Source organism: Corvus hawaiiensis, chromosome 1 (genome assembly GCF_020740725.1).
Source record: "Corvus hawaiiensis isolate bCorHaw1 chromosome 1, bCorHaw1.pri.cur, whole genome shotgun sequence".
Lineage (NCBI taxonomy): Eukaryota > Metazoa > Chordata > Aves > Passeriformes > Corvidae > Corvus > Corvus hawaiiensis.
The window spans coordinates 60,116,056-60,139,045 of NC_063213.1; the positions used below are offsets into that span (position 1 = coordinate 60,116,056).

General features: G+C 40.2%; 1 protein-coding gene across 1 annotated transcript in view; it reads left to right on the forward strand.

The window, feature by feature from the left end:
• Positions 1 to 9,067: 9,067 nt before the first annotated feature.
• LOC125327524 (macrophage mannose receptor 1-like) overlaps positions 9,068 to 22,990 on the forward strand; it is a 61,003-nt gene continuing 47,080 nt past the window's right edge. The window contains exons 1-5 of the mRNA XM_048307110.1: positions 9,068 to 9,643; positions 13,356 to 13,757; positions 15,618 to 15,791; positions 19,619 to 19,780; positions 22,837 to 22,950. Of these exons, the coding sequence (XP_048163067.1) occupies positions 9,583 to 9,643; positions 13,356 to 13,757; positions 15,618 to 15,791; positions 19,619 to 19,780; positions 22,837 to 22,950 (913 nt within the window). The 5' untranslated portion in view covers positions 9,068 to 9,582. The remainder of the gene's footprint in view (positions 9,644 to 13,355; positions 13,758 to 15,617; positions 15,792 to 19,618; positions 19,781 to 22,836; positions 22,951 to 22,990) is intronic.

A 22,990-nucleotide genomic window follows, 5' to 3' on the forward strand; every position in this document is an offset into this window, starting at 1 on the left:
AATAACAGAAGTGATTTGAAGTATTTAAAAGCTTCTTATATGAAATAGTGGAGATGGAAAATTGTAGAAAAGATAGTGACAAAACAAATCTCAAAAAAGGCAAATACCTACCCTGTCATGAAACTGTTCTTAACCTATCAGAGAAATTATTTCCATTTGTGTTTTTTTTCTTGTTTAACTGCCATTCAATCAGTCTCGCAACTTCACATTCAGGATTAACCTAACATCTATGATTGATATTTTTAAAGTTATTATTATGCCTAACTCCCACTGAAAAGAGGCATCAAAATAAATCAGCCACAACTGTGGCTGATCTCTTGCTGCTAGCCAAGGCTCTCCCAAACTCTCTCTGGTTTGGGATTATTATGCCTTTCCTCTAGGTACCTTTTACAGGACACTCTTTCCCTGTTATGTTTTGAGGTTTTAATTTGTTCAGGGTTTGGTTTGGTTTTACTTTTTACTTTTTTTTTTAACTTACATAAGAAATGTTCATCTATGGAAATACCAACAAAAGTTGGAGTCCAGGTCACCCATAGACAACTTGTATCTGTATGAAAACAGGAGATGAAGCTCTCCTGGTAACAGGACTGCTGCTATCTGGTCAGGGTGGAGGTACAGGACTATTTTGTAGGGGAGATGGGGAGAGAGTATGAGGCTCCTCAGCCCTGTAGTGCTGTCAATATCCATATGCGTGAGGGCTGACCCACACTGCTGGTGCAAAAAAGGGGTATAATCACAGAAAATACTGTGAAAGTACTGTGCCCTGAATAGTTTTCTTGGACAGGACATTTTTCTGCTAGGACCCAGGTGCTGCTGCCTTCTGTTTTGGTCTTTGATGTGGTTTTCAGGCCCACCTGGCTCCCTGCTCTTCTGAGGAAAGCTTTCATGATTGTACTTAGTCACCCCATCTGCAAACAAGTTTTATCGTGATGTAACTATCTCACCTAGGAGTCGTCATTGTCTTGCAAGGATTAAAAGACCTACTCAGGACACTACATCAGCATGTCTTAAACCAGAGAAATGGGGCACAGGTGACTGTGCCATGTACCATGCACATGCAGAGAAATGGAGTCTGAGTCCCTTACTTAGCTGCTTCTGGCCTGAGTCATTTCAGTACTGGTTCACCCAGCACTTTTCAGGTGGCAGGTTCTTCGGGGTGGTATAGTGCTGTTCATGTATTTAACATGTTGCTACATATTTTATTAACTTTGGAGCTCTTGTCAAACTTCTTAAAATTCAAGGCAAGACTGTTGAATTTCACAGAAATTATTATCTACAGACTTAGACTCACCCCTTTTATGTTATCAAAACTTCAAAAGGGGAACAGAGCAATTTAAACTTCTGTTTTCTCTTTATGGTTGTTCCACTAAGGCCTCGTGCAGGAGACACTGCATCAAGAAGAGGTGGTGAACTCTTCATCTCTTGGAGCCAAGCTGCCCTGAAGTTCAGTTACAGATGAGCAGATGGAGGAAAAAGTGAAAAGGTTCATTATTGCCACTCCAGCAGGCTCCTGAGATCCAGAGAAGGATTAAGGATTAGTAAATATGCTTTACACCAGTCCGGTCTTTGTGTTTCAGCATGTGCGAAGGCAACACCCCTGCACTCAGCACTCAGCAACACCCCAGCTCCGCCTCTCCCCCAGCAGGTCTGCTCCCTCTATCAGAGCTGCTCCCACACACCGGGTAGTACCAGCCTCCCTCCCTCTACCCCCATCTCACAGGTCACCCTCCTTCACACATACCCCTTTAGGTTACAATCTATAAATTTGTTACATGGCCTTTATTTCACTGGAAGTAGGCTGGGGGGGAGAACAGTTTTGAGATTATCTCAGCTACTTTTTGTCTTATAAATTTCATTATATTGAGTACTCAATATACATTTCACCCTATATGCTTCTCTAGCAAGTGGAGGGAGGTAGTAACTACATCCTTGTAAGGGTGAGTGAAACGTGGGATCACGAGGTTGGGTACCTGGAGCTGGCTTTATGCCCAGCTGTGGGTGTTCGTGGGTGACGCTGCAGTGACAGGACTCGTGCTGCAGGTCTGAAATGCGCTGTGGGAAGCATCCCTGGCTCTGCAGGGGCCCGGGCCAGTGCAGCCTGCTGTGGTCTGGGGAGTCACCGCTGCTTGTGAAGCCAGAACGACAATCACTCTTCAAACAAACCTGATGAGCTGCATCTGAACGCATAAACAAATTTGGACTAAAGGAAACAACATTATTTAGTGACTAAACAATAGCAAACTAAAAAAATCATTGTCAGTCTTGGTCATAGGAGTGACAAAGCCAGCACGTTTACGAGCAAAACAGAAGGTGAGCTGTAGTGAGATGGGGGTCATCTCATGGTGCTGGAGCTGGCCTAAAGGGAAGTCACTCAGTGGGATGCTCAGTCTGTTCTGACACAGACAGCATTGAGGCATGGAAACTCTATCCTGTTTTGCAGGAAATATTGTCAAAATAAAAATCCTGTTGTTGAAATTAGAATAAAATATAAACATGATCTTTGAAATAAAATTTAATTTGCCCCCCTACTATATTGAAGCTTTGATAATGTATACTCAATAACTGTTTAGTTTACATAATACTTCATAATATTTCAGTCTTTGCTGAATTAATTTTCTGAAAAAACTTTTTTAATTCTGCAAAAAATGGTTAAAAAATGTTTTAACAGTGTAAGCTTAAAGAATTTTTGAATCAGACAGAAGGTTTGAACATTAAATCAGATAGGAAACTGCAGTTCTCAGTGCCTTTACTGAAATTAGGTATATTTCCATTCAAAAATGTAATATTCTACCCATGGGTAAACCCTATACCATGGGTGACATTTCATAAATTTGGGGCTAGCAGTAATTTTTAAAAATTATCTGACTGACATTAGGGATACTATAATCTGTTTTAAAAATACATGCTGTTTAAAATTAATATTATTGCTTGATTTCATATTTCTTTGGGAAATTGCACTGAAACCTCTTTCCTTTCTTACGTCCTGTGTGGTATTTTGCTACTGCAACCATCATGAATGAGTATTCAGGATGGCATAGATTTACTGGCATGCTCATCATTGTAGACTTTTATTTACAGTACAGGGTATTAAAACATTGCTCAACAACATCTCAACATAAGATTTGCCAAAAGAATGATTTAAAGATTTCTCGGTATCCTCTTAATACTTACAGGGATGCCATAGTTTCCTATTCCAGAGACACAGGATCAAATCTGTGGTTAAGGAGTGTGGCCTATGATTGCATCCCAAATTTGATTATTTGAAGTAAAGTTAAAGAAAGTCCAGCCAAAAAACCTGTAAGTAATCCTCTTCTCTGCTAACAAAGCCAACCCAGACTCTCTACCTGGCATTTACCCATTGATCCCTTAACTGCCTTCTTGGGAGTTTCTTCTTAAATGCTTTCTCCTACTGATTTATTTCTGTCCTAAAGGAGGATAGTTCTTGAAGGAACCCTGTGCTCCTGCCATGGCTATATTTTGAGTTGATAATGACAATGGATATGAAGACTGTTGTTTCTGAATTAACCTGGATTTTCTTTGGCACATGTATTTTGATAGGGCAAGTAGAAAGTACAAATCAGCTCTGTATCTTTTCCTATCATCTGATACTTTTTCCTGTTATGTATCATCTTTTGCCACACATTTCTTAAAATAACTATTTCTCTTCATCCTTTATTAAATACTGTTTCATATATTTACTGCCATACTTCTTCTACATCTCCTGTTAACCATGATAAATAACTGGAAATGAACATACAGCTCAAAGGTGGTAACTGTTATAAGTAGGCTACGGGTTTATATTAAAGTGTGTCCTGCTCTACTCCCACTGAGTTCCAAATTTTAGATACTAGAAATTTTTATTTCACTGGAAGAGTGGTTAGGCATGGGTATAAATTGGCCAAGGAGGTGATGGAATCACTGCCTGTGGAAGAGTTCAAGAGATGTCTGGATGTTGGGGATTTGGTTTAGGGGAGATTATAGCGGTGTTACTTTGATTGTTGGACTTGATGATCTTGAAGGTCTCTTCCAAACTTGATGATTCTCTGTGATTATTAAGCTCGGAGAAATCTTACAGACCACAGGTGTACTCATAAAGTTATGACCAGGATTAAAGATGTGTATTCATTTTGTTAAGAGAAGTAGTCTTATCAAAAGGCTTATTGTACCTAGATAAATAAGAAATGGAAATCCAGTAATTGTCTGTTGTGTAGATAACAGAGCCATGGGTCCCACTGCTCTGGGTGTGTACAGCTCTTTGCCATGTAGAACACTGTAATTAAAGCAAAATTCCCACAGTGTTAGTTAGGAGTGATTTATTACTACAGAATGAGAAAGAAAGTGGAATAGACCACGAAGATCAACAAATGCTTCCACAGTAGAACTCCCTTTCTGCCTTCTGGCTGCAGGGGATTTGTAGCATGGATTTAATGTAATTCAAAAAAGGTATTTTTAAAAAAAGAAATAGACGTAGGGTGTCACAATAAAGGCTTGAGGTGTTATCTTGAGGAAAAAAAAGTCATTCTGATTTAATATTTATTCTTTTGTACTGCTTAGCACAATGATGTTCAGGAATTCAGGCCCAGGCTCAACTTAAGTAAGACCAAGCATAAGAGTATGACACCTAAATTGGTCCTCTATTTCTTGCTCCTCCTTTGCTCTGTCCACTGACAGCAAAGGGAGGTTAGGATGACTGTACTGCTGTTTTAGGATGTGTAGGGGCTGAATACATTTGTGTATTTAGAGGAGCTTTTCTTCTGGTGGGATTTCAAGTAATTACAGAGCAATGAATTTAATTTCTTGGCAGTGTATTACTGCATTATTTTTCCTTTTGTTTTCTCACCAGTGGGCACAATTTGTTGTTGAGATAATGGTACTGTCAAACCAGTGCTGGACTGTGTCCTACTTACGTGTTATTTTGTTTGCTGTTCCTATTAGCTGTGTTGTGTGCTTGCAGAAATCAACAAGATGAGCTTAAGCCTTGCAAAGCAAGAGATGAGATGAAAAAATGCTGAAAGTGTTCATAACCCTTCTTTCTACTAGCTCCTGTATGGAAGAAATGTGTCTGCTTCAGCTTTAGCTACACTTGAAATAAACTGTGGTGGCTGTTGATCCACACCCAGCATTCACAGGTTTGTGTCCTTGCTCTTTTAGTTCATACACAACAGTGCTGTAATTTTTCCTCAACTTGATAGATACATTTAGTCTGACAGTCATTGAAAATTCTTTGAGAAAATTCAAGATTTCTGTCCGTTTTCTGTGATTTTCCTCTTAGCTTTTAACTCCTTTTGACTCTGAAAGATTCTGGTTTAAATGAACAAAAATTCTCTCACTCCTAAATACTAATTAGAATGTACAGAATGGTAAAGTTCTTGAAATTATCTTAATAAGTAATGTTTTAGTCTGTGTCTGTTGTAGTTTGACCCCAGCTGGCAGCTTAACCCCACACAGCTGCTCGCTCACTCTCCTGCAGCAGGATGGGGGAGAGAACAGCAGGGTGAAAGTGAGAAAACTTGAGGGTGAAATAAAGACGTTTTAATAAGAAAAGCAAAAAGCTGCATGTACCAAATGAAAAAAGGAATTATTTCATTACAGTCTGGTGGCAGACAGGTGTTCAGCTAATTCCCAAGGAAATCAGAGCCTTGGGAAGACAGACACCATTACTCTGAATGTCTGCCCTCCCTTCTCATTCCCCCAGCTTTTATGGCTGAGCATGACATCATAGAGTGTGGAATACCTCTTTGGTCCATTGGGATCAACTGTCCTGGCTGTGTGCCCTCTCAGCTTCTTGCCCACCCTAGCCTGCTCACTGATGGCGTAGCATGAGAAGCAGAAAAGGCTTTGAGGCTGTGCAAAACTGTTCACTAATAACTAAAACATCCCTGTATTATCAACACTGTTTTGGTCATAAACCCAAGACATATCACCATCTCAGCTGCTACAAAGAAAATTAACTCCATCCCAGTCAAAACCAGTACAATGTCTAACTTTAATTATCTCTTTGCAACAGTACAATCTTCTAGAAAGCTCTCTTTCCAAAATCATTCAGTAGTGTGAGAATGTTTAAATACTTTATTTAAATACTCCAGGATGACTAATGAAATACAGAAAGGGTTTTAGGCTTCCATTGCAGGTAACCCACTGCAGCACCCGTGCAAATATTAGTAATGTGCAGATAACTATGGAACACCATCTGAGAGATACAGGCTTCCGCATGAAACATCACAAAACATCTTGGATGCAAATGTAAAAGCATGGATAGTAATCAATTTGTTTTTCTTCCACACATGCAATACAGGCATATTATGTTTCAGGTCTGGATATGATTTCATTTAGGACTGAACTTCCCATTTTCCACTTGGCTGTAAAAGTCAAGGGCCACTGTGGCCTCAGGATTTCAGAGTGTTTTGCCAGGAAGAATGACCAGTTGCAAGAACTGGATGTGCCAGAAGAAGAGAGGGTGTAACCTGTCTCAGAGGAATTCAAGCCCTTCTGTTCTGTGTAAATGTCAGCTGGCTTTCTACCCACGGGAGAGATGAAAACATGTGTCTATCTAGGACATGTACCCTGTCATTAGTTATTTAGCAGATTGAGCTTTTGGTAACTTTTTGCCTACAAATCACTACAGCCTGAGACTTTGCTGACCCCTTTTGTCTCAAAAGAGAGAAAATCTTTCCCTTTGACTGTATCAGATCAGAATATATGAGTCATGTATTTGCATGATGAAAGAGGAAGACAGATCCAGATATAATTAGTGACGAGTGTGCTGCAGATGAGACACAGAGCATACGTGAATAAGCTCATCAAAACCTGTGCTGCTCTAGACAGGGGCTTTGTGTAGGCATAAGTATACACACATAGACATATATATGTATGGATCACACATGTCTGTGTCAAAATGGCTTTGGACGGGTACTATCTCCAGTATCTCCAGTGAGTGTTAAGGGACAATGAGAAAAAGGCAGCTTTCAGATCAGGAAGGGAGGCTGGAATACTTCTCTTGGAAGTAGCTCTTCTGAAGTCTCATTTTGGTTGGAAGAGACCTTGGGAAGTCATCTAGCATGACCTCCTCTCTAAAGAAGGGCTGAGTTGGATCAAGTTGCTCAGCAGCTTGGCCAGTTCAGTTTTGAGAAACTCCAAGAATAGCATAATACAGTTTCTTCTGTCACTTCAGAGTACAGCTCATTCCTGGTACAGCCACTGACAGCCAAAGAGTTATCACTACTCTTCTCCTTAATTCCCTTTTTCTGCCTATTTGTGCAACACATATATTCAAGTTACATGCAGCCTTTGCTGCACATAACCATCACATAAGCAGTCTCTACAAAACCATATAAAGACTTTGGTGGCAGTTTTATCTGCTTACATTGAGACTGAACACTGAGACTGAAGTGTCTCCCTTCTCTGTTTATCTTGAGCCAAAAGAATACCACAAATGCCCAAAATTTCAGTGCTGGTCTTAGAAATAGCAGTGTTCTGTTAGGGCAGCAGCATTGTTGAGTCTTCTGACTTGTTCCTTTTAGCACTGGATGTTTTCCTGGGCTTTTGGGTTTTGCACATAATTAGGGAAAAATATCTGCCATACACTACAGCAAGAGATTAAGTTTCCCACATGACAATTCATCAACACAACAATACAGAACATTGCTGATTATGGCTGAAATACTTCCCACCTCCTGTCCCTGGGCCAGGCTGTTCCTGACCTTTATGTGGTTATACAGATGTTGAGAGAAATTATGAACCACTTCCTCTTTACTCCCCTTATGTAGCCCCCAAGAGGACCCAACACAGCTGAAGTGCCTGTCTGCAATCCTTTCCAGTATTTAAAGGAATTTCGTTGACTTCAAATGAGCTTGGTTTTCATCTCCGTTGTTTCTTCTCCTCTTACAATAGTGTCAAAGTACCTTCTTACTCTGCTCCGCCTCTTTCCATACTAATCTCATATTGGTGTTTCCCTGCATGTGCTGTACTTTTCCACCCAGAACTTCCATCAAGGAGGCTTTTGAAGATTTTTTAATACTTATCAGAGATTTCCAAGTGCATGACAGCACAGGGACAGCTGCTGCATGACAGTTCTTCATACACATGGTAGGTTTGTTGCTTTGCAGATTCATAGAATTATAGAATCTTAAAGTTGGAAAAGACTCTTAGATCATTGAGTCCAACCATTAATCCAGCACTTCCAAGCCTACCAATAAATCATGCCTCTAAGCACCACTTCTCCACATCTTTAAACGCTTCCAGGGATGGTTATTCAACCATTTCCATGGGCAGCCTGTTGCAGTGCTTGACTACTCTTTCAGGAAAGAAATTTTTCCTAATATCCAGTCTAAACCTTCCCTGGTGCAACTTAGGACCACTTCCTCTTGTCCTGTCACTTGTCACCTGGGAGAAGAGATTGACCCCCACCTCACTACGACCTCCTTTCAGGGTGTTGTAGAGAGCAATAAGGTGCCCCCTGATCCTCATGTATGCCCCATCAAAATACCCAGTAAGTCCTAGATGTTCTAAAGGCCTCTCTATGTAAAACAACAGTAAGACTGATGTTTTCAATCCATTTGGGACTCTTCAGACTGTATATGGATAGTGATCTCGAAGAAATAATACGCTGCTCTCCACAAAAATCACATGGGGAAGGTCTTGTATCCAGCATAGCAAGAAGCCGTAATAACCTGAAGGCAGACTGTGCTCTAAAAACACCTTTTCAGAAAGACCATTTAATTCCAGGCAGGTGCTTCAGCTTGTGAAACCCAGCTAGCAGGCAAGGTTCTGTCTTACACTGATTCACGAGCAAGATTCGAGTCCTGTTAACAGCAGATAGAGCTATCACTGTCAGTAGAATAAACAAACAAACAAATCGGCCGAAGTTCATTTATTGGAGCTCAGCAATGCCTCTTAGGGTTCTTAAGGTCCCTCCTCCTCTCGGGCTCCTCCTTGGCAGCCCCGAGCCTCGGCCGCGCCCCGCTCCCGGCGGAGCGACCTGCTCGCGCCTGGGGGAGGAGTGATGGGGACGGGGGCGCAACCCAGATCCCGGGTTCCCAAAAGTAGGTCGCTGCTCCTTCTGCAGTCCTTGCTCTGGGGAGCAACCTGCTCGTTCGAGCAGGGGTTTTCTCTGAGACTTGGGTTTCTTACCCCTCATCCTTCGCCTTTCCTTATCCTAGAAGGAAAGGAGAGGGATGTCCTCCTCCCTCGCAGCGGGTTTGGTTAATTTTCTTGGAAGACAAACCACTGACCCAGATGCAACGCTGACCGAGTCGCTTGGGGGATAAAAGAAAAAAACAAACACCACGCACAACGGCAACAACAAAAAAAGCAGCGCTCCTCTCAGCTATCACCGCTTTATCACCTGCACATGCCTGAAGGAGGCTCTTTCCTCCGCTACGGGAAAAAAAATCAGCTTAGGAAAGCAAAGTTTGAACAGCGAATTCCTGTTATTTCAAAACGCCCCATGTGACAGGATATTTCCTTATCATTTGGAGCGCAGAGTTTTCCCCTGATCCACCAGCCCTTCACAAGTGCGGAGGACCTGCCCGGCGGGACGCCCTCTCCTCTGAGCCGCGGGGCGCCACGGGCGGAGCCGCGGCCATGGCTCCCTCCCTGCTCCTGCTTCTCCTCGGGCTTCTCCCCCGGGTTTTTCCGCTGCTGGGTAAGTGCCCGCAGGGGCTGTGCGGGGTGAGGCGAGCCGAAAAATGAGGGGTCACGGCAGGCACAGAGCCGAGCCTGACCTGGGGCTTACGGGGGGCGTGGGGAAAGAGCGCAGGTGAAGCCCAGGACCATTTTAACCCTCACTGCGGCGGGCGCGCTGATGGAGGCGGCTTCCCGCATCCAGAGGTGCCCGGTGGGCAAAGCTGCCCGGCAGGGCGGACTTTTGGGTACCCATGGCGCTGTGGGTGCCGAACAGGGCTGTCACTGGCGCTGCCTCAGTTTCCCCCACTGCTCTGCTAGGTCCCCGATTGATTTAATACCATCACCCAGCTTTCCCTCAGAGACCTGCTCACGCAGAGGTTTGCGGACGTGCCTGGCGCTGGGGCTCTGCCTGCCCTCCTCTTTGATGGGCCCTGCTTTTGGCAGATGGCTTTCATGGGGGGATTTCAAGGTAGCTGAGGTGCTGGTATGGATAGAGGTGTGGAAACGGGGAAGTTGTGTTGCTCGGTGATACCTGGAGTTTGTACCCACTTGCTCTGAGACTTACCATGATTTCCAGCTCACAACTGTTTTTCAGTGAAAGTTTTTCACCTGACCTTCCTGAAAACCTCTCAGCATCCTCTGCTCTCTAGATTAAGATCTACTGATGCAAAACTTCACAACACTGCCTTGTAACCTTTCTTCATTTATGTAATTAGCAACAATCAGTTTAGGCTGACTGGTAAGCAAGAGTCTGTAGAGAAGACAGTCATCCTACCTGCTTGCTGCCTCCTTGCTCCCTCCTCTTTTGCTCCTGACTTTTGGGGTGCTCTTCTGGTGCTCTCCGTTAGTGTTTAACACTGGCAGCACTTCACTGGCTTCACGGGTTACTTCTTTATTTACACTCACATAATCTGTAATGGTTTGCAAGTGCTGCAGAGTGTGGAGCCAGTTTGGCACACTGGAAATCTCTACTGTGGAAATGACACTGTCTGGTGAGATTCTGAAGTGCTTGGCACAATTCTTAAGATACAACTTGGGGCCAGAGATGGATAAGCAAATAGTCACAGAGTGGTGGGTAAAGAAAAATGAAAACCTGTGAGAAAAATTCTACTGGGATCTACTTGGGACGTTTCAGGGAAAAGATGCTGGATCCCCCTGAATGGCTGGTTGTGGTAATGGTGAAGTTGTTTCCCAAGCCTGGCATGTTCTTATGCATTTTAAAGAACTTCCTTCCAGCTGTAACTTTCAAAATATGAATTACTGTTAGAAATAGGCTTAATTCAAAGTACTAACACTGTGGTACTCATGAGCACACTGTGGTGGACCTTAAAGCGTTCCACCCACGGTTCATCTGTAGTGAAGAGCAGCACCTGTTACAGAGCTCTGTAACAAGTGTTGCTACAGAACAGTGAAACACAGCTAATGGTGATATGTGTAATTCTCAGCCCATTTTACAGATATGGCTCATCATGTTGGCAAGAGTGTTATCAAGTGTTTACAGAGAGGAGTTAGCAGGGCAGAGGAAGTGCTGCACAAATACCTGGCTTGTTTCTCCTAGACTATCTAAATACTCACATGGATACTGTTGTATGGGAATCCCCTTTCGGTGACCAAGAAAGCAGAACAAACAGAAATAAAACTGTAAACTGGAGCAATACAGTTACAGTTACAAGTCTGCTCGATGGCCATGGACTAGAGAGGAGCAATACTGAGGGAAATGAAATCCTGCAATCACAGCCTCAGCCACACTTGCTCCAGCATCCTGCTACCTCCTGTTCTCCTGTTTTGGTGTCGACTTCTTTTCTATGCCTGCTTGGCTGTGTTGGCCTTTAGCTGCTTACATACGTACTACACCCTGCACTGAGAATGTGCAGTGGGGCCCTTGTATAAGCAGGTGTGTTGGGTGTACACACTTCTAAAGCTTTGTAAAAGGCACTGTCAGAATAGTAGAGAGCCTAAGTTTTGTCCCCCTCTCCATCCCCACTGGCCAGACCTCTTTGTTCAGATTTTTAATTTTGTTTCTGAAGTCGGAACTCTGCACCCTTTCATTGCTGGATGCAGCAATCCAGTATCTTAGGGATACCTTTTTCATGTGCATAGCATCTTCTCTTTAACACCACAAGAACCAGAAAATAAGCAATGTTATTTTAGGCCACAAATACAATTTTAGCAGTTTGAAAAATCTGGCAGTGTTTTCTACACATGTGGAATTGTCTGACATCTCTTTTATCCAGAAGCTTTAAACACTATTTCAGGAAAAGAGGAGTTGCAAGCACTGCATATATCAGTTTACAATAACATTGTGCTAAATGCTAGTAGAAAAGCAGAATAAAAAGAAGTTGTCACCAGCAGTGATAATTATACATTTCCTTGTATTGTCTGTGAGTAAAACAGATTGGCAAAAGACAACAATTTCTGCCTCCAGTGCTCATCAGTTTTACATTACTTCCCAGTGAGTTGGAAGCCAAAGGACAAGAGAAGGAAGCTGAACTATAGATGAGATAAGTCTAGGTCAGCTCTTTTTCTGAGAGAGAGGTTATTTGTTCCCAGGTTGTTCTTCTGCAGAAAAGTATGATAATTTCCACATTAGAGACTCAGCAGAGAAGGGAAATTTTTTCTGTGGTTAACCTCTTTTCCCCTTAAATATTTCTCCTTTATAGAATTTGTTTAGTTTGGTAATAATACACTAAAATAAATAGTGTTTTAATTAGCTTCAATCCCCAGAGTCAGATAAATTAATGTTTCTCCTTCCTAGCTCATAGCCCAGTTAAAATATAGTTTTAAAATGTTGTGCATCCCGTTACCTTATATGAAAGAACATGATTAAGTTACTGTGCTAAAATGCATCTCAGGTGGATCAGAGAGGAGAATTTTCAGTCTTTCAGCAAGGTCAGCTCAGAAATATTACACTTCATAGCACATCCAAGTGTAAAAACACTAAAAACTTTTCAAGTGGCTACAATTTTGAAATCAACCTTGAATACATAAAAATGCATGCTGAGAATCACTGTTTACTAAGAGGGAAAAATAACTTGGGAAGCTATGAAGAGCTTTGTATATTTTCATAAGTCATGAAGAGGCATACCTTGTGATGGCAAATCCCACTGCTGTTAGTATTTCATTCATAATGAAGAGATGTAAGAAAAAGTCACCGATGACTGAAGTGAAAAATAAATATGCTCTACAAATAGCTTGTGTATAAAGCTTAAAAACATATCCTTCCCCTCAGTTAATACTTTAAAGATTTTAACAGGGCTTTTGAGAGCAGAGCTCCCCACTGCAAGGAAATGGAGCCTGAAGCCCTTAGTGACTATTGTCATCTCCCCATGCCCGGGAGCCAGTGCTGCAGAACAGTTCAGTGTCAGGATCTGCTCTCTACGGTGTCCGTTCTCCCTCTTTTCAGTAACTCCCATGGGTGCAGCTTGGATTAATACCATGAGTGTGTTTTCTCTCTTCAGTTTAACCCGTGCTTTAAACCTAAAGGAGACACTAATCTACACCTCTGCTGCCTTGGGCTTTTGTGTATAGATGCTTTCACTGACACAAAATAGTTGAAATGTCCTCACATCTGAACTAGTTGCATTGTAGAGTCACTTTAACAGGTGTACTCCACATCTTCTTTTGCTGAACAGATGATGAGATTTTAAGGGGAGGGTCCAGATTCATATTTCATTTAGATAGTAGGTAAGATTACTTCAACCCAAATGATTCCAGTGTTATTTTTCTTACAGATACTAGCATCTTCTTAATATATAATGAAGATCACAAACGCTGTGTACTGGCTCAAAGTTCTAATTCAGTGACTATTGCTCCTTGCGTTCAAGAAAATGAGTCACAAAAATTCAGGTGGGTCTCAGATCACCAGCTTATGAGCATAGCATTCAAATTGTGCTTGGGAGTGCCTTCGAAGAAAGACTGGGTTCCGATCACTCTGTATCCTTGTGACAAGGCTAGTGAACTTCAGCGATGGGAATGCAGAAATGAGACTCTCTTTGCAATCCAAGGGGAAGATTTGTTTTTCAACTATGGAAACAAACAGGAAAGGAATATTATGCTGTACAAGGGATCTGGTTTATGGAGTAGGTGGAAAGTCTACGGAACCACAGACGATCTGTGTTCTCGAGGCTATGAAGGTAAAGTTCTGTAAATTCACTTCTGTATTTAAAACTCATTTTTATGTGTAGTTAATTAAAATATTTTTATGTGTAGGAGAATTTCCTTAATCTTATTAATGATCAGTGGGTGTGAATTCAGGTGAAATCAACAATACTCGATTGAGTGTGTGCTTTTTGTTTTTTGAGGGATTAATTTAGTTTTTTGTCAAACTTGTCAAAGTGCTGATGGATGATTAACCATGCATGGTAGTGATTCATTTGGAGAGAATAGAAAATTCTATGGTTATTCAAAACATGTGTATAACTATTACACAACAGTTGATTATAGCTTTTACTATTTACTATGTGTGTACAGAAAGATGTAGTGTAAATGTATAGTCTGTTGGTTATATTTTTTTTCCTTTGGGTGCAAATATTAACTATCTGTAAGATATTAGTTAGCTCTTGATATATTCACTTCCAATATATGTCTTCCTAGGTGTTTGAAGGGAGTCTCAGAGTTGGTGCTAAAATGTTAGACAAAGAAATAAGATATTTTAAATAGTTAAATTTGAAAAAGTTGTGTATAATACATCTCTATATATATTCATGATGGGTATCTGGGAATACATTTGACTTCCCATTTAGTATTCTTAGATAAACAGAAATGGTCACAGAGGGAGGTATGGGTGCAGTTTCTGTGGTTTACACCTTGGCTGATTACAGTACTAGTCTTTGGCCAGAAGCCAGAATAGAAGAACCCTAGCAAAGCAAATTATGTGAAAGAAGGCAGGAGGGAGATGTAATAATGTCCTGCTATTTCCTCCTCCTCTGTTTTCTAGCAGCTCTGAGACAGTGCCCATAGCATGTCACCTCTCCAAAAGTCCTTGTCAAGTACAATTCCCCCGTATGTCCTTCCGTCAATGCTTGTACAGTACATGTGCACACACAAAAAGCTGCTTTAGCTGATGCCATGATGATTTTTTGCCTTTTCTGTATTCTTTGTGTTTTCTGCCTACATTCTTGGACTTGTTTGTTCTGCTAAGAGACTAAACATTCTAGAAGCTTCGTAGGTAGGGGTTAGTGTGCCCCAGACCCCAAGGTCCTCTCCAGAACACACTCTGTAAACTAAGATAGAACCATCCAGGGGAAGGTTCCTTGGGGAGGGGGGGCTCACTTGAGCCTCTCATTGGGGAATCTTTGATAGATGTGCTAATTAGTAAAACCTATAATGTTATACCCGATCTTTTGGGGGGTGTGCATTGCGGTGTGCCTTGGGGTGCATTCAACCTGAACGTAGTGCACCTAAGGATCCTTAAAATAAATACCAAGGTAAAATCCCTTTTTCCCTTCTAACCGTGTTTGAGTCTTGATTTTAAGACCAATAAAAGGCATCATAGCCACTTTGTTAAGTTTCATTGAGTCGGGTTTCTGATAAAACAAGAATTATCTTTAGATAAAAATATAAAATTTATTTGGGCATAATATATTGGAGTCACTCCATGGTATATATCTTTCAAGTTTACGTGTACATGTTCTTCCACGTCTAAAATGATCAGCAGTTGACTGAGTTATTGACGGAACACTCAACAGTTTTTTGCGCTTTAAAAAATTGCTTAATTGTGTGGATTTTGTACTTTTGATTGTTATGCATGGGAAATTTAGCACAGGAATGTACTTACTTTGGCTCAGTCAGTTGTGGTCACTTGTCTCCCTTAGCAACAAAAATTTGTCTCACTGTGAACAGGGATATTAGCTTAGACCGAGAGTAAGATGATCAATGTCCCATTTCTGGTACAGTTGCTACAGTTGCTTTTGTAATAGGATCATAAAGATGAACCCTTATATATCCCATTCTTTTTAATGTTTGTACATTTTTGAATTGTTGTGTCTCCTTAGATACCTACACAGTGAAAGGAAATGACAATGGAGCCCCTTGTGTATTTCCTTTTAAGTTTGGTGGTAAATGGTATGCTGACTGCACAGATGCTGGCAGGTCAGATGGATGGTTCTGGTGTGGAACCACTTCCGACTATGATGTCGACAAGAAGTATGGATTTTGCCCAACAAAATGTAAGCTTTTTCCGTTCATGATTCTGCTGTGCTGTTACTCAGATGCCTGGAAATATGTCCATAACATGCTTTACAGTTTGAAATGGTTCAGTTTCTGTCTCTGTTTAGCTGGCTTTCCACTTAAGAGCTACCTAAATATCCAAATATAGCACCCAGCATAAAAAACATTGCCCAGTTATTTCTGGGTGAAAGTACGTTAATCATGTGCCGGAATCTCTACCTACACCATTTACTTAAAGAGAAGGTAAATTCAATGCAAAGATGTTACATTAGCATAAATAGTACATGCAGAAGGCCAAAAAATAGAAACCTGGAAGCTAGAATACAGTTTAATTGAAAATTAAAGTTACTTTGGAGAATGAGTTGCCTTCTAGACACAAAAGAGCTTTCATAAACTCTTTACTACATCCCAGTGTTTCCCAAATCTGTGTACTGTATTTTAGTTCTGTCTTTTAACTCAGTTAGAAGCATTTGTATTCTAAATTTCCTGGTTTGAGCATACTTGGAGTTTAAAATGCAGTATTATGAATATGCAGAGCTTTATTTAGAAATGTTGATCTTACGTTAAGTAAACGGGAGTCATTTATGCCTGCATGTATTTGAATTCTTCTAAATTTGAATGAATTTACTCTGGGCCTCTGTAAAATACGTACTTAACATTTTGTCTGCAAGCTGCTTCTTCTGTCATGCTGAGAAGGGTAGCACTTCTTCCTCCCTTCTTCTTTATTATTGTGTTTTTGTGTAAAGCTCCAGCTGGCTGCAATCAGAGCTAAGGAGAAAAATATGCCTTTCCTTTGATGTTAAGAAAAGTGTTTGGGTTGATCTTAACTGGTTTGATGACAAAATACTGATGTCCTTGCCTGATTTTCATGAATGTTGCATTCAGTATTTCAGACAAATAAAAACAGCACTTTTTTTCCTCCTATGCCAGTATCATTTTCAAGACAATAAAAACATGTTGGGAATGTCAATCCCATTAATAAAGCACAAGCAAAGTTGACTTAAGAATGCTCTCTGCCTAGTAGTATTTGAGTACAAAAAATAGGAGGCATCATTAAAATTTTGTTTAATTCTTCGGCATAATTCAAGGAAATCCATTCAGATGGCAGTGATTGTGTTTGGAAAAAGCTGCTTTATGCTGATTGCCTGCATGTTTCCTTCCTGCTTCTTCAGTACTGGCTATAAAATATTCAAGTTTGGGTCATATATTTTCCATGGTGGAAGAAGTTTTAGTCATCCCTATGAAAAAAAAAGAGTGAGATATGAGAGAGTGATAAGTTAATAAACTTCAGCAACACCTTTAAAAATAGAATGTTTAAGTCCGTGTGTGTAAAAGTTTACTTACTAAGAATAAAGTGTTTGCTGTTTCTTAAACTGTCTGGGGGACCAAGAATGCCAGCATGAAAATATGTGATGCAAACTATTAAAGCTGCTCATACGGGGGCCAGGACCTTCAGTGAAATGGCTGTGGCTGACCCAGTCCCTTTTCATTGTGACCAAATCCCCGTCAAGTGTTCTCCAAAATGAAGAGGGCATGAAGCCATACTTGGAAGAGTTATTATAATCAACAGAGGTGGAGAAATTTTATCAGTGGTGGTGCCATAATTGTGATTATGACCCTTTATTTGGTGATTTAGAAAGAGATGCTGACACAGTAACAGCAGAAGCTTAAATCTGAGGTTAAATCTTAAGCTTAAATCTCCTTTAGGAAAGGAGCTAAGAAGTGCTGCTGCTACAACAAACAATTTTTAGTAGCCTAGAAAATTCTGCTTCTTTATAGGTTGCACCATGACTTTTTGAACTGTGTGCTGCACTTCAGAGAAGGTGTTGGGGAAGCAAACAGGTTGCACAGTGTACGACCATCAGGAGAGTGACTCAGTGTGTACCTATAGCTCTATTCCAGTGGGAAGAAGTCCATGGAGGCCTCTTTCTTGACAGATGAAAGAGCCATAGTTTTAACGAAGGATTCAGAAAGCCTTCTAAGCCATGCATAAAAATGCAGGTGACTAGAACAGAAACCAAAACTGCAGAGAATAAATGCATGGTGCATTCATCTGTGTAGGGATGGAGTTCAGATTTTTATTAATTTTCTACTTCTGTACTAAGGACAGTTGTGATTGAACATTAATTTAGCTTAGATACTAAAATATATTATTCCAGAAAAGTGATTCATCTTTTTCTTTCCCTGGGGAACTAAGCTTTAAACAACAGCATATAGATTTTCCAAGATCCTGCTCTGAAAAGACATGTGATCTCTTAAAACTCAAGTGTTGTAAAAGCAGATTTTCTGAGATTTAGAAATGAGTTTTATTTTTATGAAAGGCCAAAATTCCACCGGCGAGCACCATATGGAATTCAGCTATAAATTATGAGACTGGGGAACTGAGGTGGAAGGTTGGATGAATGCCCAAGACTTTTTACCTCTTCTTTGTAATAACTGCATGAGATTTATAAACCACTTACTATCAAGTCAGAGCCAATTTTCTTTATTGAATTATAGATTTTACTACTTTTGCAATATTCATTTTACCCCAGCCTTGTGCACAGGGATTTATGGTCTTTTAGAACATAGTATATATAGCAAAGAAGTTTTGATTCTGATAGTTACAAAATACTTTTGACAGAAGTTGATTTGTGGATAAAGATAATCCGATGAAAGTCCCCATTTTTATTGAAATGTCATTATTTTACAGTAGGTTATATTTGATTTCTTTTAAAAAATAAAGATAATTTGAAAAGAAACACTTCCTATTACCTACAGATAATCAGATTTAATACAGGAAAAAGTGGAACTGTTAAGTGACCTCCTGATATTTTACAGGTACCATGCTTTGTCTTGAGTTTTGCTTATTGTACTGTTTCCCTCTGTTTGCACACTGAGGTTTTCTGAGCGCTCTGAATTCAAAAGAAACCTCTTTCTCTCAATTTTTTCCGAGATGACAACTTGACAAGCTGATAAAGGCTTCAGGAATTTCAGTTGTTTTCTCATTGCTGGCAGACATGCAGCGATTTCTGCTGTGTTCTGCTTTTGTCACGCAACTTTATTCCCTTTATGTGATATTTAGCTCAGTGTTGGGACGTCATGTAGGTTCCATTTTTGGCAGATCAAGATCACACTGTTTTCTGTTGCTTGTTGGTGGAGATACAATTGAGATGAGCCAGAAGAGACTGCAGCAGTGTAAAGAGTGTGGTACCTTCTGGGGTAACTTCTAGTGTTGGGTCCTTTTGGATGATGCTTTCACCAACATTGCCTAAAAGTGCCAAGTTCAGGTATTTAGGGAGTTCAGTCAGGCTGTGTGGTGGAGGAGAAAGTCATACTATGTCAGACACATGCTTAAGAAATCAGGAATTGCAGGGAAGTGTGAGCTGGATGGTGATGATGTCAGCTTTTCATTCAGCACTTGGGTCTGATTACCACCACCACAGTAAGGTAATACATAGCCACTTTACATAGTAACCCAAATTAGTAAGAAAATTTGGGGTTTATCTCAGAAAAAAGGTCAACTTGATATACACCTTAGCTAGCATCACCCTGGAAGTTTTTAGTCTTTTTCTCCACATTCACAAATCAACTATTTTGGCATGTTTTTATCCACTCATTGTTTACCTTAAACAGAAGATTTGTTGTACCAGAGAAAACGGTGACCTTGTTTCATTCCCTGTCTGCTGCCCTGGATCTACTATTACATTAGAGAACCTCAGGATTCCTTTCAAGCCATTTGTCTATAGCAGTGTTCAGGCATTTTGTCGCTTTTGCTATGCAATTTTTTTTTCTATATTTTATCTGGTTTCATGATGAGTTACAGCATTTTCTTTTCTCTCTACAGTTACTGCTAATGATTTCTGGAACACAGATCCTTTAACAAATGTCCAGTACCAGATAAACTCTGAGACAGCTTTGAAATGGCATCAGGCAAGAAAAAGCTGTCAACAGCAGAGGGCAGAGTTATTAAGCATCACAGAATTACATGAACAAACATACCTGACAGGTAGGTTAATATTATCCATCATGTTTTTAAAAAAGCATATTATTGCAACAGTGACACTAACATGGCATGTTCCATCTTAAAGATTTATATTTGTTCAATTCTGGTAGTTAGTAAATTGAAATAGTTATATTGAATGATTCAGCTGCAAATATAGGACAGATAATATTTATTTTATCGTGATTAAATATTGCCATAAGTTAAGAGTAACATAAAATATACAATTAAGTAGTGCAGGCAACAAAGAATGAATATTGGAATGCAGAAAAATGCAACGTAGTTTGTAAGCTGAAGATGTAGATACCAAGATTGCATCCTTTTTGCACTCTTTTTGTAGTGTGTATTAGTCAGCAGTTTTGCCTATTTCACTAAAGCCATTGAATCTTCAGTATATCCTACAATATGAGAAGAAAAAGAACTAATAAACAAAATGACTCACAAATGGTCTCAGTTTCAATCTCCTTCAATGTTTTTGGAAGGAGTTTCCAAACTTCTCCTATGAGAAAATTCTTAAATTTGTACTTGAATATATTTACATTCTGCATTGAGAAAGTCCTCTTTATTACCTTCTCAGCCTGTGTACACACATGAAATAGTCCACTAATTCATCTATTAAGTAGATGAGAAAATATTTTGAATATGTTACATCAGCTGAATGATAAAATATTCTATGCTATAAGCTATATGTTGTACTCTCTAAATTCATAGAATCAGAGAATTAGAGAATAGTTTGGGTTGGAAGGAGCATTTAAAAGATCATCTAGTCCAACCTCTCTGCCATGGTATAGGTTATCATGGATTAGACTAGGTTGCTCAAAGTCCCATCAACCTTACCTTGAACACTTCAATGATGAGGATCAACAGTTTCTTGGGACAACCTGTTCCAGGGCCTCACCATCAACATTGTAAGAAATGTCTTCATTGTATCCAATCTAAATCTACCCTCTTTCATTTTTAAACTGTTGTCCCTTGTCCTGTCACTACAAGCCCTGGTAAAAAGGCTTCCTCCAAATTTCTTAGAAGTCCTTTTTATTTATTGAAAAGCCATGACAAGGTCTCCCCAGAGCCTTCTCCTCTCCAGGCTGAGCAACCCCAGCTCTCTGAGCCATTTTTCACAAGAGGGATGTTCCAGCCCTCTGATGATTTTTCTTTCCTCCTCTGGACTTGATCCATGGCTTTCTTGTACTGGGGACCCCAGAGCTGAATGCAGAACTCCAAGTGGGTCTCACTAGAGCAGGGTTTTGAGGGTCAGAATCCCCTCCCTTGCCCTGCTGGCCACACTGCTTTGAATGCAGCCCAGGACATATTTGGCTTTCTGGGCTGCGAGTGCACGTGACTGGGTCATGTCCAGCTTTTCATTCATGAGCACCCCAAACTCCTTCTCTGCAGGGCTGCTCTCAATCCATTCATCCCCTAGTCCATATTGATACGGTGAATTTCCATGATCCAGGGGCAGGACCTGGTGCTTGGCCTTGTTGGACTTCATGTGGCTGATACGGGCTTACTCCTCAAGCCTGTCAGAGGCCCTCTGGTTGCCATTGTTTCCCTCAAGTGAGTCAAACACACCATTCAGCTGAGTGTCATCTGCAGACTTGCTGAGGGTGCACCCAATCCCACTGTCTATGTGACTGACGTAGATGTTAAGAATACTGGTCTCAATATAGACCCTAGAGAAACACCACTTGTTACTGGTTTCCATTTGGATTCTAAGCCACTGACTGTAACTCTTTGGATGCAGACACCCAGCCAATTCCTTATCCATCTGGTAGTCTATCAATCAAATCCATATTTCTCTGCTTAAGAGAAATGAGAAATGTATTTTTAATGCTATGAACAATTTGTTCTGTCTAGATTTCTGTTTTCAATTTTAAGATGTGGTCAAAACATAGGTTGTTTTTTTAATGACTGTGACAAAATTATTGTTGAAATTAGCGCTCAAGGGAGCAAACTGTCACTGACACAGAAGTTAGTTATCACTTGATGTGTTTTAATTGCAAACTAATAGATATGGTTGCTAAATGCATGTGAAGATCAGTTTTTCATTATACTACTGTACTGGCAGTACCAGGATTTCCTGTCAGGCTCAGTTCTCAGAACCTCAACGTGTTTGTCCAGAAGAAGTAATAGAACATGTTAACATGTTGGTGCAAAAGCAGGTATGAGGTTCCAGTCCTTTCCAGTAGTTAACTACCTTTCCTTTTAACTTTGCCATGCTTCAAGTGCTGCCCATCCTTGTGGTGTCAAAGACAACTACAAATTGCAACATCTTGGCATGATGCCTTCAGTAGAAGCAGAAACAAATGTTACACATTTCACAATGATTTTCTGTGAACTATGCAGAAATGCGCTTAAATTTAAAAAATCAGTCATCCAGCTGTGATTCCTTATGCTAATGGCACAGATAGACAATTGATTAGTAGTGACTATGAATAATGTTCAGTAGGACCATATTTCTGATTGCTTTTCAGATCTAGAGAAATAAATTTGAATTGTTTTTTAGAAGCCTGACTTATCATTGGCTAAAGAACTGAAATCAGATCAGTCTGAAAAATGCACAAGTAATTCTGTTAAAAAGATGATGTTTGCAATGATTGAATTTTCGTGTATTTTGATAAATGAGAACAGGTTTTTTACACTGTGAAATTAACACTTGTTAATTTTATGGAAGAGAAAATACACACTGGAAAACAATATCTTTCATTTTAGAAAACTGATTTTTGGTTTAGTGACTGTTTCTGCAACTTTATCCATTTAATATTTTATAGTTCTGAAAAAAAAGTTTCGTGTTTGTGATCAATGGTAGCAGAGTCATTTTGTTCCCTGTTGTAATAAAATTCTCCAAACCTAAAACTAAACTGACCAATGTAACTGTATGTAACTAACCAATGACCTGTTTTGCAGGTTTAGCTTAACCACCTTAACTAGAACATTAAAAATTGTTAAAACTTTTACTAGGAAAAAGGAGGAGACGGCTCCACTAGAATTCAACCCTCAAGTCTTTAGGAGGTTCTTGCTCTTGCTGTGGGCTTCCAATATCTCTCTGTGTCTCTGTTACCTAGGTCTGACTCGCACACTGAGTTCAGCTCTCTGGTTTGGTCTTAACAGTTTGAATTTCAACAGTGGATGGCAATGGGTTGGTGGTGCTCCTCTTCGGTACTTAAACTGGGTTCCAGGTAAGGTTACATACATTGCTACTCAGTTCAGAAGGCAAAA